Below are 16,105 nucleotides of genomic sequence, written 5' to 3' on the forward strand. Positions count from 1 at the left end.
CCCTCTGCCCACCCACCCCTCTCTCTCTCTCTCTCTCTCTCTCTCTCTCTCTCTCTCTCTCTCTCTCTCTCTCTCTCATTTTCTTTGATACGATACTGGTGTTTAAAGCTGAAGTGTGTAATATTTTTTCAATGCTAAAATAGTTTCACTGCTTAGTATGCGGAGACTATAAGTAAGCCATTCATAGGTAAATTCCCCTGAAAAGTGTAAATACTATGGTTCTGTAATGCTATCAAAACATTGTTCTATTTGTTTTTGCCTCCTGACGCAGCAACATCAGCTCAACCAGTGGTGTGCGTTCAGGGCAGGACTATCTTGTTTCTCTAACCAATGGTAGATGGGGGAAGTGTTCAAGAAACAGACTTTTTACATTAATTTCCACTGGGTGTCTTTCATTCCAGCACCTTTTGTGAAACAAGTTCTTTAGATAATGATTTAGTGAAAGGCTCTCAGAATATTTTCTAGCTAGACTTGCATCTGTTATCCTTGCTGGGATTTTCTTTTCTTAAAGGGCATCCAAATTAAATATCCTAGATGGATCAGGAGCTTTGGAAACTAAATAGCAACGACAAAGTAATCGTTATTCTTTAAATACAGCCCTAACCCCTTTAAAGCCTAGAGATTAAACCTCCCATTATGGATTAAACCCCTTTATAGCTTATTTCCATTGAATTAATTAATGTACACACTGTTATCAAGAGAAAAAAAAACTACAGGAAGGAAGACTCAGAAGGAAGGAATTTCTTGCATTGTTTAACTTGGCTGCCACACATCAGTGGAAAGCTGTATGCTGACAGTATAAAGGACAAGTATAGTGTACAACATAAAGGACGTGTTCAATAGACCACTCTTATCCATCTGTCCGTCTGTCCGTCCATCCATCAATCATATGAAAATACATTATACATTACATAAAATACATTACATCTGCAATATAAACAATACACTTGCAAGACATACAGTATTACCAAGAATACTGTATACTATAGCTGAGTTAGAATGGCATGTGTGTGCATGACAATGTGTCCCTGGATACTATTTTCATACCTGTGTTCACTCTAAAAAGATGTGTAGTGTGTTTGCATTGTGTATTTTGTAATTAATTTGTCTGATGGAGTGTGTTCCCTCTGAGAGCAGTGGAGAGGTTCTTCTCCCCAGGTGAGGATGCTCTGGTGAGGATGGAGGAAAGATGAAAGAACTGGGGAGATAAGAATGTTGGCTGACAGATGTGGACATGTCTTACACATTTTCCCTCAGGCAGCAGGTAGCTCTCCATTCTCTGCAGACCTGCATATGGAGCTGTTCTTCCATTGTCTCACAGCTGCACAGTATCAGCACTCAGCCAAATGATAAATGACATCTTCAACTGTCAGTAGCTTTAGCGATGACAACTATCTCTCCAGTCTTTTTGTGTCAACCATTGCATATCTGCAGCTCTTCGGGTCGAGTGATTGGTTGGGTTCTCTTCTCCCTCTCTGTGGCAAGAAATAAACAGGCCATTTGTTTTTTCTTGTGGATTATATTCCATGTCACTGTTTCGATGGCCCTCTGCCCTTCAGCAAAACTGTAAAAGGGAACATTAGAGTAGTTTAGTGACCTGGAATATTTCTGTTGAATGTATTCTGAGAAAGGGATAATGCGGAAAAGGCTTATGAGAGGGTGCATTTCTAAATGGCAGTGGAATCTATACGAGCCCTTGTGGCAGCACGCCTTGCTCCTGCATTTGGCAAGTGCAGCTGCAGAAGGGAAATTAAAGTTTGGCACGAGCACAACAACACTGCCTATCCAAAATTTTAAAACTGGAGGACAAAAATGTCTCTAGATTTTCATTTTCATAGATGCCGCTCATCTGGTCCTGGAATCCCGTTAAGCCATCAGAGCCATTATTTTACCATTAAACCACAAATAGAAATCTGTCAGTGCAGGTTTAATTTGTCTTTTTTGTTGCACTACCTTGGTAGCAGATGTATGACAGTTTATGATTATGAAGAGTTAAGTTTGCACCCTGTGTGGAACATAAATTGCACGTCAGGCATGGAGTGTTAAGAACTGAGAAGGTTAGTAAGTGGATAAATGCAGTGCACAGCTGCAGCAGTGTGATACATGAGTCATTAAAGATCATGTGCATCCTGAGTAAGATTTTAGAGCTGTCAACAGATTATCCAAAGGGCTGAATGCCTCTCGTGCCATATTTGTTGAAAGATTGAATAATAGAGAGTGGGGGGGGGGGGGCAAAGTGATTTTTTTGTGATGATATTCAGAGTAATATATAAACCCAGGTCTTAAAAATTGAGAAATAGGCACTTTAATCTGTATAAACATATATATTTCTTAAAATATTTTTTTTGTCTATTTTCCAGTGCAAATATCTAAACATCCTTGGATAGTTCACCCAAAAATGAAAATTCTCTCATCATTTACTCACCCTCATGCCATCCCAGATGTGTATGACTTTCTTTCTTCAGCATAACAGAAACTAAGATTTTAGAAGCATATCTCAGCTCTGTTGGTCCATATAATGCAAGTGAATGGTGATCAGACCTTTTGTAGCTCCAAAAATCACATAAAGAAAACATAGAAGTAATCCATAAGACTCCAGTGGTTAAATCCATATCTTCAGAGGGGATATAATAGGTGTGGGTGAGAAAGAGAACAATATTTAAGTCCTTTTTACTCTAAATATCCACTTTAGCTTTAACTTTCAGATGTGAAGTTGAAAGTGAAAGTGGAGATTAAGAGTAAAAAAAGGACCTACTGAGCTGAGATATTTTTCTAAAAATATTTGTTTGTGTTCTGTTGAAGAAAGAAAGTTAAACACATCTGGGATGGCATGAGGGTGAGTAAATGATGAGAGAATTTTCATTTTTGGGTGAACTATCCCATTAACATTAGATACATTTATTTGAGAAGCACAACTGTAGCTAAATTGAAGCAAAATTTGTCTTTTTAAGGGTATTTTAACTGGAAAACATGACAAAAATTCAGATTAATATTTCTTTTCCCAGTGAATGTCAAGGTGTTTTGTTCTTTGTGGTCTAATGTATTTAACTCTTAATTGAAATATTTAACCTACTATATCATTTTTAATGTTTGCAAAGCAGATTCCAGCAGTAAAGTCTCAGTTCAGTATTCTCTGTGCCACCTACCACTTCTGTCTTACATGTGGCTTTAAGGTTTTTTTTTACCCACTTTTGTATTTTCCGTGAAAGATTACAACATGCTTTGAATGAAGCTGTAGTTGTGAGTTCAAGGGGCTAAGTGTGGTCTGTGGTCTCTATGGATCAGGATATTGAGAGAACAAACAGAGACGTCTACACACCAGTCACAGAGACCTCTGGGGAAAGCTCATCAATGGAGCCCCGCAAATATCAACACATTCTTTACACAATTCTGCATCACTGGAGGTGACTGTTTTATTTTAGAATACATTATTCATGCACTTATATAAATATTTCATATGATTGCACTGAAAAAGAGAAATTGCTCTTTTAAAAGTAGTTTTTGGAGAGATATTTGGTGTACAAGGAAGAGGGGGGTGGTAGCCGAGTGATGCGAGTATTCCGCTGGTTCTCGTGTCTCTCTTGGGAGTCTGGGGTACAATTTCAAGGAAGCTTAATTGCGCATAGCTCATGTAGACTATTGAAAAATTCAATAGCCTTAATGCTAAAGAGTGAGTTTAGAACATTTCAGCTTGATTTTCCTTCAGTCCTTAAGCAGGAAAACTGTTTGCGGCTTTCTTGTGATTGCAGAGTTTTGAGACTCAGAAAAGGGGAGAATGTTCAAATAATGGAGACACATGCAGACAAACACACATGTACACATAGACCTATTGTAACACAGATGTGATCTCTCTCCACAGGTTGTAAGCCGGGTCGCAGCGCAGCAGGGTTTTGACTTGGATCTCGGCTATCGGCTCCTGGCTGTGTGCGCAGCCAACCGTGACAAGTTCACCCCAAAGTCTGCAGGTGAGACTCCACGTTCAATGCTCCTCTCATGCAATGTCTCCTCTCAAACATCATCACTAGGCTGACACGTAATCTGAGCCCACAGAAATCATGCAGTATTTCCACAGAATTTGAAATTTTGTCATTTACCAAGTCTTTCTAGTAAAGTTGGTGAATTGCATGGCTATGTTGGTTTACAAGTCAGACCAGCATAAAACCAGCACAATAGCCAACATAAACCAGCCTGGATCAGCATGGAAATTCAAGCTGCTCTGATATGGGTTACAGATCACCCACCCCTTGTGTTTTAATATATTAAATATTAAACTTAAGTGCATAGTACCAAAGATTGTTCATAATTTACTCACCCATTTCTTTAACACGTTTAACCAGGTTTCAATCCATTCCACAAACATAGGTACATATTCCGTCTGGGCCTGATCACCACTAATAAAACAGAGTGACACACTGCCTGTAATTAATTCACATTTCTCATTCTGCAGTGTGATAGGAAATCTTTTAATTGCGGCATTATACAATCACAGCGCATGGCCATGCATTAGCATCCTTTCACTTTCCTTTGTCTGATACTCACCCATCTCCTTAAGATGTCATGAGGCAATTTAACTTTCCCAGCTTGTCTTTTTTGCCGATTATACACACAGAGCTCTCAGTGTGCCAAAACCGCCTCAGAATAATTCATTGATAAACGCCAGAGTTCACTTTCCAACATCAATCCATCAGCAGAACAGCATTGCTTTGTAATCAGCTCTGTTTGAAATCCTGACCTTCTCAGCCAAAGCTGAGTGTCCTGTTCTTGTACATTTGTCAAAGTGAATTGCGGATGGGCATCAGACAAACAGAGATAGATGGCTGGCAAATGGTGGGGTTGAGGTGTGTGAGTGTACTTCATTTGAGAAAGGCCTGACGTGGCTCGATGTTGAGAATGAAGATAAACTGTCCATTTGAACCATGGTTACTGTGGGACACCTTGGAGCTTCCAGAAGGTGTTTTGTTTGTGTGTGTGTGTGTGTGTGTGTTGTTTGGGTGGTTTACGAGGAAATGTTTTTAGGTTACAAACTGGTAATTACAAGGGTATTATGCTATAAATGTGGTTTATAAAGAAATGTCTAGTGTCCCCATAACTCAAATCACTTAAAAAACATACTAAACAAGTTTTTTGTGAGGGTTAGGTTTAGGGGTATGGTTTGGGTTAGGGGATAGAATCTATAGTTCGTACTGTATAAAAATCATTATGTCTATGGAGAGTCCTCATAAGGATAGCTGCACCAACGTGTGTGCGTGAGTGTGTGTGTGTGTGTGTGTGTGTGTGTGTGTGTGTTTTGGTGCAATTATGTAGCATAATTATATTGTGTTGGTGTGAATGGCAGTTACAGTACTGTGCAAAAGTCTTGGGTACATAAGATGTTTCACAAAAACATTTGTCTTAAGATGGTTATTTATATCTTCAACTTCAATGTGTCAATAGGAAATATACATTTTAGAATGCCAAACATTAATTTTGTGAATAGAATAGAATAACAAGGAGCCCTACAACAGATGGCATGGCCTCTGCATTATTCTTGAAGACATCTTCACAATGTAAGTCAAGTCAATTCATTTTTATTTGTATAGCGCCTTTCACAACACACATCATTTCGAAGCAGCTTTACACAGAATCATGCATTAACAGAAATTGAAACCATAATATCTAGAGTCATCATTGTGAAGTTTGATTAAATATGATTATGAAGTGTGTATAAAAATAAGTAATTAAATAATAATTGTATTTAGAAACCCAGTGAGCAAGCCGAAAGCAACTGTGGCAAGGAACACAAAACTCCATAAGATGTTGGTTAATGGAGAAAAATAACCTTGGGAGAAACCAGGCTCACTGTGGGGGTCAGTTCCCCTCTGGCTAACAACATGAATATAATGCCAATATTACTTATAGTGTGCAGTGCAAGTCATGGTTTAAAATGAGTAAACTAAGTATTAAGGGCCAGTGTTTAAACAAAGATTTTGTAGAACTGTAAGGTTAATTACTAATGTCTCTGAAGTTCATCCTGGATTAACTGCAGAAGTTCATATAGATGCATTGTCCTTTGTTAGTTGGCTGATGAAGGCTTTTGTTGGAAATTTACAGTTGTAAATGTAACATTTTCCACAAGTGCTTAAAACTTTTGCACAGTACTATAAGAGGCTTTAAAAAAGTTATTTGATGGCTGAAATATTATTATTTTACAGTAAGGCATTAGATAAGTGTTCTCAACTGTTTTTGGTGCCATGACCCAGATTTTACATATCAATGCTGACCCAACACAATGCCACATGTGTTTATCATATAAAAATAAGCAAAAATGTCAGTGAAATACATTACAATATACAGTATATAAAACATTTGAATTTTTTATTACCACAATCTACTTGGGCCCAACAATATGCAAAATTATTAACATGATATAGACTGAATAAAAGATAATTTCTAGTATTTCTTTAGATGTTTTTAAGGTTGTCCAGCCCTCTACATAGCGAGTAAATGCTATGCGACTAAAATCTGAATTTTATTAGCCACTGGCGAGTAATAATTCAGATTTTACTTGCCAGAGCTTAGTTGTGTAGTGGTGAGGAAGAACTTGAGCGCCACGATCCTTGTACTGAAGAAGAGAAGCCAGCGATTAGGAAACTGGAATCAGACACGTCTTTATTGCATGTTATGTCTCGTGAGTGCGCCCCTGAAGGAAATTGACCTTATTTGGCTGCAGTGGGTCCGGATCTGTCATGATTGTGCTGTCTCCATCACTTAGTTCAGCCTTGGAATGTTACTGACATTACATTTAACAACGTCAATTAATTACATTTAACTGGTCAGCATACAGACCAGTTATACGCCTGTTGGACTTCAGTTACAAAGAAAAAGTGTTGCAAAATTTGAGAGCTTGTAGATTTTAATTTGAGAACGTGTACAATAAGTATTTGTACAAGCAAGTCATACACGTTATACAAGTCAAAGTTTTCTTTTGCTTAGTTCTGTATATTTTGTATCCAAAGACAAGACCCAGGCACCCCATTTTCATTTCATGTCTCTCTTAATAGCTTTTCTGTTATTTACAGTCAGTTGGTGATAAAAAAAAATATTAAAATAAAACATTATTTCTCGTCATATATTGCATGGATGAGGGAAAAACAACCGTGCAACTTCTCTCTCGTTAATGTGTGCTCACTCAAACGTTAACACTTCTCTTAAAGAGACAGTACCAATTTAGCGCTTGTTATACATCAATGTAAACTCAGTGTAAATCGCACAAGTAAGGAATAATTGACGGTGGACCGTTTAATTGTTTAAAAATAATGCACACCCGAGGTGGTAATGCATTCACGACGCGCAGCAGAGTGACCTTTACACCTCGGGTATGCATTATTTTTTAAACAATTCAACGGGCCGGAGTCAATTATTCCGCTTATACCACGGTTACCACACCTTAAGACATCGTTTAGGGTTTTATCTCAAGGCATTTTCTGGTTTTCGTCCCTAAAACGCTCTAATGAGAGGAACTATTTTCTTTCACCACAGATTCAGCATCTTGCTTTAATACAGTCCGAGCCTTCGTTGCTAATTCGAAAACGTCACGTTAGAACTAGCAACGGAGGATAGCGAGGCTTGCGCTGCTTTACAGGAGCACTTACTGGAGTAACAAGTTAGTGCGTGTGCGTGTGTGTGTGTGTGTGTGTGTGTGTGTGAGTGAATTAGTGTGTGTGTTTGTATTTGAGGGATCGAAAGAGAGAAACTGAGAAAATTAGATATCTCGCTTCTGGGATTACCTTTTTTTGTTGCAGCTCTTGTCAGAAATAACACCACTTCAAAATCGCCAAGATGCGTGACACCATATTTCCGTTGTAAACCTTAATGGGACCATCCCCACTGATATGCAGGAGTGCGCTGACATGGCGACTCTGTTTTTCTCTCACGAGTATATTTGGGTCTTAAGTGTGTGCGTTACACGTATAATGTCTGTGTGTCCACAAGTGTGTGTGTGAGAGGGGGAGTGCGAGGGTTTTTCACACAGATATTTCAGATAATATAGAAACTATTATATTGATCAAGTGTATCTAACTTTGATACAGCTCAAGCCTTCGTTGCTAATTTGAAAACATTACGTTAGAACTAGCAACGGAGGATGTGCTGCTTTTCAGCATTGGAGTAACAAGGTAGTGCATGCGGGTACGTATGTGTGTGTGTGTGTGTGTGTGAGCGTGTGTAAGTGCGGGGGGAGATGAGGGAGCACGAGGGCTCTTTTTAACCAAAATTGAAACAACATTGTTTTGAAGCTCTTAACCGATTTACTTTAACCAATCACTTTGTTTTAATTTGTTATTTTGTTGTGGCAGCCTGTAGGGCTCTTTGAAATAACTGAAATAATTTAGTGAAGTGATATGGAACCGTTATGCAGTCAAGACCTGGAACTACTTTATAGCCATGTGTTTACTTGAAAAATAAGTGCATATAAAGCATTCAACAAAATGTAGTAGGGGGCCTGGGTAACTTAGTGGTAAAAGACGCTGGCTACCACACCTGGAGTTCGCTAGTTCGAATCCCAGGGCGTGCTGAGTGACTCCAGCCAGGTCTCATAAGCAACCAAATTGGCCCGGTTGCTAGGGAGGGTAGAGTCACATGGGGTAACCTCCTCGTGGTCACTATAATGTGGTTCGTTCTCGGTGGGGTGCCTGGTGAGTTGAGCACAGATGCCGCGGTGGATGTCGTGAAGCCTTATGTCTCTGCAGTAACGCGCTCAACAAGCCACATGATAAGATGCGCAGGTTGATGGTCTCAGACGCGGAGGCAACTGGGATTCATCCTCCGCCACCCGGATTGAGGCAAATCACTACACAACCATGTAGTAAGTGTACATTAATATTTAAAAGTTCAATCATACATTATGAAACATTTTATCTTCAGAAAACACTGTAAATATAAAATTTCACAAATACAAATTTTTAACAAATACACGGGGGGAATCTTGGCTCCTAACCACATCCTCCACAGTTTTAGGAATAAATGTGCTGAGTTAATATACGTTATTAATAAAAAATTGTATATCCTTATATTCTAAAATGAGTACTTCCCTGACCCATGACTTATAAAAAAATACCTTTTATATGTTAAAAATCTATTTATTTTTATTTTTTCGATTATTTATTTTTATCTAATTTTTGTATACATTTTGGTTGGTTTATACGTATTTTTATTTATTTATTTTTTTAATTGTTTTTGTTTTTTTACTTCACCTGTACTTCACCTGTACTCAGTGATTGTATTCATACATTGTTTGATCTTACTGAACATTTATATAGAGAAAACTCCACAGTTTTAGCACCATTTGTGGACTTTTCAGACCCTTACCCACCATATGCACATTTTCCAACATATATCAATGTTAAATTATCGATCTGGAATGATTTCACCATGACGCCATCTGACCAGCTTAAATACGGGACAAATTGCGACCCGTATTGATTCGATATGGGACGCATCATTTTATCTTTAAATACGTGACGATCCCGTATTTTAAAGGATGGGTGGCAACTCTAGTCACGGAACCTGTCCGTTTATTCATATACACGTCTAAATACAGTAGAGTTTGACTGGATGTGCAGACTTTTTACATCAACAAATAAAGATATGTGAAGCGTTTTTAAATGTTCATGCGCCTTTTTGTTTTGCTACCATAAGAAAGCACAGTTATATGGTTAGGCTAGTTGCCTAACTTCTCGCCTTTAGCATGGCTATATTTTTATTTGAATTTGTTTTTTTTTGTTGTTTTTTTTCTCCACAAACGTATTACAGGGTTCCCATGGTCAAGGAAAACCTGGGAATATCAGTTAATTTTAAAATGGTGATATCTAGGCCTGGGAAAATCATGGAAATTAATAAAATCTTAAAAGGTCAAGGAAACGTTATGGACGTTTCTATAGTGAATATACATTTATCTAATTATGCTCAGCTCTAAAATATTAGAAGCTAAAATATATTACTAAAATATTATATGGTATATCTGCTAGAAATTGCAATTCTGAGAGTACAATCTAAATAGATTTTTTTTAATCCTTTTTCAGTAATCACAAACAACTGGAAAAGTCACAAATTCCATTGGTTAAAAGGTATGAGAACTCTGCTATTGTAATAAGACCTGCCAGCCGTTTTTGGGTCACGACTCACCCATTGAGAACCACTGCCTTAGATCATTCATCTCAAGCTAAGACTTAGATACAGTGTTTGCCAGAGCAGTAGATGATAAAGAAATGGCTGGAAGCAGATATGAGTCAGACTTCCTCTCTCAGTCCATCATGGTGACATTCATCTTACCTCTACCATGAGGGCGTCTGCCACCCCAGACAAGGAGACGACAGTGGCAGAACTCAGACTCATAAAACTGCTCTTTGCATCCCTCTCGTTTTCTGTCCTTACTCCTTCTCTCTTTATCTACCTACATCCATCACACAAACACACAGAGAGAGAGAGCAAAAGGAAAATGAAGAGATAAGAGATATGTCTGTCAGGTGAGGGATTTGTTGAGAAAGTGCATTCCCAGCGAAAACCCAGTGACAGGCAGGATGGCGACAGAGGGTCGGCCACCTGACACCACACATTGGAGTTCAGTGTGTCTGGCTCGCTCAAAGCCTGAGAGCGGCGCGACACACCCACATTACATGATCAATGCACAATCAGTGGGCCAAGGAGAGGCTGTCACTGTCTACACGATTATTTTTTTTCTTTTTGCTGTCTCTGTGATATACAATGCAGCTGACACTTGGCTGCGAGGATGGCCAAAAGTCATCCACTCGCACTACGAAATATGGTTTTATTTGCCTCTCGTAAAAGAATGCTAAGTACCTGTAATGGACAAATGCCAGAGGATGTCTTGTAAGATAAATGTAATTCATATATTTATGCTTTGAGCTCTCGTTAATGTTACTTTTAAACAGTTATAGCAATATAAAACAGTCACTTGGATCCTTTCTTTGTTTTCAAGATGAAATTTTGGCAACAGTGCCAAATCAAACCCATACCTCATCAGGTGCCTGAAGGGTGTAATTTTCAGTTGATACGCTGTTCACACATGTTTATCACTGACAAAGATAAGATATAATCAGTGCAAAGTGAGGACAGCTTTTTGTGCATTTTCACCAGTTCAGCTTCAGGAATGTGGAAGAGGTGTGTGTGTGTGTGTGTCCAGGTATCCCCTATGTTGTGGGGACCAAATGTCCCCACAAGGAAAGTAAAACCTGAAATTTTTGACATTGTGGGGACAATCAGTCTGTCCCCATGAGGAAAACAGATTATAAATCATACTAAATGATGTTTTTTGAAAATGTAAAAATGCAGAATGTTTTCTGTGAGGGTTAGGTTTAGGAGTAGGGTTAGGGTTAGGGGATAAAATAGAATATTTGTACAGTATAAAAACAATTATGTCTATGGAGAATCCTCATAAAACATGAAAACCCAACGTGTGTGTGTGTGCGTGTGCGTGTGTGTGTGTGTGTGTGTGTGTTAATGAAGGCTGTTTTCACACTTAGTTTGACTGCTTGGTCCAAACCCTCCTCCCTATGCTCCGAAGGTTTCTTTTCACATTGTATTATTTGGATCCAAAATGCATTATTTTACGCAATGTATGTCATAACGAATAGTAGCAACAATTGTTTACCATACTGAAACTGTGAATAAATTGAACCAATTGCATTGCAAAGTGATTGTTTCGAAGCGCTAGAAACACTGCACGCTTAGGACATCTATTGGTCACAGGCATGTAAATGCAATGCGAAGACTCAAGCCAAAAGCAGAATCAGTGTTTTTTTGGGTTTTTTTGCAATTGTATGTTTCAGTGGAAACATAACTCAAAATGATCAACAGGGAATTTAAAATCACTGACTTCCAATCAGCATATCATGATCAGTCTGATTTTATTAACCCAAATTATTGCTCAACTGACTTGAGATCTGTTAGAGCCATATGTTTGACACTGATTCAGGGGTTCACTGTAGGATCAAGCAACCCTAGTGTCAAACCAAGAAAGTATCGAAACAGTGTGACGTAACAAAGCCTCATTTGCTGAAATCACAGAGCTTTGCTAGTTTGATACTCATTTGAAGCACTGGTTTAAGACAAAAGATTTGTAAACGTTTCAAAGCTCCATGAAGCAGTGTTTTGAATGAGTCCATCAGTAGCATTCAGTACAGATAGACAAATTTTGAGTCACCGGGATGGTCTGGTTATTGTTGCTTCAAATGAACACTGGTTTGCACCAAAACCTCTAGTGTGAAAGCGCAAGAAATGTAGTCTCTCAGGGTTTGCTGGTTTGTGAGCTTGTTTGTGACCTCTATGTCAGTGGGATTATCTGTCAGTATTAATCTGTGATTATGGGAATTATCTGTCCATAGTGTGTGTTTGCATCTGTGTGTGTTTGTGTGTGCTTTCTTATCGAGTCTGATCTGCTCTGCTTACATGCATTTGACAGACTATTTAACCCGGACTTTGGTTGGCACCCTGCTGCCAGTGCAATAAGATAATTGTTTTTTTTCTAAAATCTCTTAAGTGCACATAGCTACGTCTGTACCAAGAAACACTAAATACTTTGTCTGAAATGCTTTTATCGGGCATATGTTAATTATATATGGCATAATAATTGCTTTTCGACAGCATTTCAACAATATGCTGTCAGGAGCAACCGTCTGCTGTCTTAGATCAACATCAAATTCTTCCCTCATGTCATGCTGATATTTAATCGAGGGCAGATTAGTTGAGAGAGTGACAGCTAATGTGTTTGTCTATTAGGGCATGTTTCTCACTCGTATGCCTCCATTTAGACAGCCTGCCATTATTTAAACTTTTTCCTGACAAAAAATCATAAAAACTTCCCAAATCACTTTTGTGCCTGCACACAGGAACAGAGATAGTGCTGCATTGTTCAGAGTGAGATGTTACGACAAGATAATTGCAAGGTGTGTCTCAACCCAAGTCTGTTATTGAGCAGATTTGGCATGAAGTGCAGAAGACATGAAGTACAGGAATTTAAACAATGCTTTGTTTTTCTCCTAAAATCTTTAGCCAGCGTTTAAAGAATTCTACTAATTGTGTCACGTTTACACAAACACACACTTCATCCATTGCTTTATTCCACAAGAAGACCAATGTTATGTATGCTTCCAATTATGCGTATAGTTTAGGTTGTCATTGGCGGGTCAAAAAGCTTATGTGGGTTGTCTGGAAAGGTAATGGAAAAGTCATAAATACATTTAACGTAAAGTGATGGCACCCTCTTTTAATTGATTCCAGTGAGTGACCTTTCACTGTATTCAAGTTTTTTTCAAGGCTATTTGTCCTTTTTTCATTTTGAGATACTTGGTTGGTGCAGTTGCTTATCAATGTAAGGTTGGCATTGGCAATTCTCTGAGCAGAGGAAGGGAGAAAGTGAGAAATTGGGCAATGGCCACACCGTGAGGTGAAACAGACCTTAACGCAACAGTGAGGAATGTTCCTGCTCTACATAGGAAGTCTGTCAGTAGGTTGTAAATCAGCCCAGCTGGAAGGCACGTCAGACGAGCAACCAACCCACCATGTCGAGGGTGATGGATCGCTTTCCAGAGCCCTGCCGTAATTCACATGTCATGTACATGCATGGTTTACAGAGAAGACACAAGTGCAAATACACAAGAAACTCAAGCTCGGGACCTCCCCGTTGTTTTGAGATACCGCAGACTTTGCCCACGTACAGTTGTCAGTGCACACTTAAAAAATGTGCTGTGTCTTTGAGTTTGCTACATCAAAGGTTAGGTGACTGAGTCACAATCTCCATTGTTAATATCCTCTTATATGAACCTTCGTGTCTGAACCAGTAGAATCTTTATTTGCCTTAGTAGGCAGTGAGGCAACTCACCAGGTTTTGGAACAGAGCTATTATCGGAAACAATATTGCTTTAATATGTAAAGTGCTTTAACGTAATGTGCTCAGATGTAAAGCGTGCTGAAGTGCAGAGCTGAAGAGAATGACTGGGTTGATTTGTGTGTATGATCAGTGTTTGTGTGTGTTGGTGGAGTGCTATGACTCACAGCTTTGCCGTAAAATTTAAAGGAAGCTCAAGTTCCTGTTTGAGCCAGTTTAGCTCTTCACCTCTTTTTTCATGTAGCCTCTCATCTCCTCTCATTTTCTCTGAGTAATTTCATTCTCTCGTAGCTTGATATTAAAGGTATCTGTCACACGCGGCGATTTGATGCCGACCAGATGAGCGAAGACAATGTGTGCGCTGAGGTCTTGATGTGTCAGTACATTGTAAGTATTTGCACTTATTTTGTAGGTTAAAATGAATTATTTCTAATTTGATGTCAGGGGAAATTGATACAGGGAAAATTGCTGAGTCAAGGAAAGTCCTGCTGTTGATAAAGTGCTTTTGAAGTACTTTTGAATTGGCTTTACGAGCGCCATTTTCTTGCCTGTGTTATTGTATTTCCTATTAAAACAGAAAGTTGAGGTGGGATATTTTGAAGGGCTCATCCCTTTTTTAAAATAGTCAATAGCCTTTACTTAACGTCACAGCCAGGAACATGATTTGCTACTTTAGCTAGTCAGTTTCAGGTTTTATTAGGGGGAGGGGCATTCTCATACAAAAGAGCATGTGGTTGGACAAAATGAGTGAGTGCAGTGTGAGTCATCAATAGTTTTGGTCCTTTTAGAGACAATTAATTTAAATGCATTTATCTACTAAAAGTACATTTTGTCAATGTTTAGGAGTACACTAGCATCTAGATGGCTTCAACGCAAACAGACGTGAATTAAAAGACACAACTTTGATTTCATGGGGTCTTTAATAGCAGATTAGGCAAATTTAATTCAACAAATGAAGAATAGCTATTTATTAATTTATTAAAGGAGGCATGCTATCGACAGCTTGTGGAAGTGCTGGATCACTTTTTGATATTCAACACTTAGGTGTGTATAATTAACAGTGTTAGCAAGTGTCAAGTTAGGCACTTAGCGTTAAAAGCTAACACAGTTTCCATTAATTTCACCCCTCACACAAAGCTCATAAGTGGCCGCCCACCAGCCCCAAGCTTAATTAGTGTGTGTGGTCTGATGGATTTATACATCAGTGTCATGTGATTAGGCTCTCCAATAGACAGGATTCAGCCGCTTTGATAGCAGTAATCACGGGCAGCAAACACAGCTTTAACTGAATTGATTTGAGCTTGTTGTTTGTTCTCTCTCTCTCTCTCTCTCTTTCTCTCTCTCCTGATGATTTGGTCTCTGGCCAAGATACAGCTTGTCTGCCATGTTAGACCCCACCTCCACCCTTTGCGAGTTTGAAATGTGAGCCGCCCATGCTCTTCCCCTCTTCCGCCCTTCTTGCAAAGTGGTAATCACATTGCATGGATGAGTGTGCGTGAGTGTGTGAGTTTGAGTCAGTGTGTCAATGTGTGGTTCCATTCATGTATGTGGCTATCCATTTCTAAGAAATAGGGTTTTAGTCAAAGGATAACTGGTTAAGAGCATGTGGACATCACTTACAACACCATATATATGAGATGAGGTGAGATTTGTTTATTTTTCTTTATCTTTTCTTCATTTTCAAAATACTTTATTGGCTTAATTGTTTTTCATTACCATATTTTCAAAGCTAATCAGGTACACAAGTAGCTGTCTAAACCTGCTGGGCATTATTGCCTGCTGCACCTCCCCCAGTGAACTCAGTCATCCAAAATATAAAAAATAATTTACACAAAAAAAATAGAGGTAATAAAGGTTTTTAATTTAATTTTATTTAATTTTTTTACAAAAAATTAAATTAGGTTCCTGGAGTGTTAATACAAATAATAACTGCAGTCTAAAAAAAACTACAGTAAAATAATAAAATTATTTACAATATGAAAGAAATGTAGTACTTACAATAATGATTTTTTTATTTATTTATTTATTTTTTTTACAAAAGATACAAATTAGGAGCCAGTAAAGTAAATACAAATAATAATTGCATTATACAATCTAAAATGAAATACAATAAAATACAATCAAAATAGACAAATTATTAAAAAAGTTATTAAATTATTTACAAAAAATAAAATATATATTTTTTTGCAAATAATAAACATTGTTTACAAATATAAAAAAGTA

The 16,105-nt window shown here is 38.2% G+C and overlaps 1 protein-coding gene across 6 annotated transcripts in view; it reads left to right on the forward strand.

Moving 5' to 3' along the window:
- The window catches only part of zmiz1a (zinc finger, MIZ-type containing 1a), a 209,004-nt gene that overhangs the window by 154,581 nt on the left and 38,318 nt on the right, over positions 1–16,105 (forward strand). Inside the window, exons 1-3 of one of the 6 annotated variants that reach the window (XM_051652213.1) lie at positions 38–1,264; positions 3,210–3,404; positions 3,860–3,965. Coding sequence is in view for 1 of the 6 variants with exons in the window: in XM_051652211.1 (XP_051508171.1) it covers positions 3,860–3,965 (106 nt within the window). In the remaining 5 variants the exon portion in view is untranslated. Of the gene's footprint in view, positions 1–37; positions 1,265–2,846; positions 3,405–3,859; positions 3,966–14,250; positions 14,270–16,105 lie in introns of those variants that run through there. The other 5 variants (XM_051652214.1, XM_051652215.1, XM_051652212.1 and 2 more) reach the window with 5 other exon arrangements.

The sequence above is a fragment of the Myxocyprinus asiaticus genome, chromosome 23, assembly GCF_019703515.2.
Source record: "Myxocyprinus asiaticus isolate MX2 ecotype Aquarium Trade chromosome 23, UBuf_Myxa_2, whole genome shotgun sequence".
In the NCBI taxonomy this organism is placed as follows: Eukaryota; Metazoa; Chordata; class Actinopteri; order Cypriniformes; family Catostomidae; genus Myxocyprinus; species Myxocyprinus asiaticus.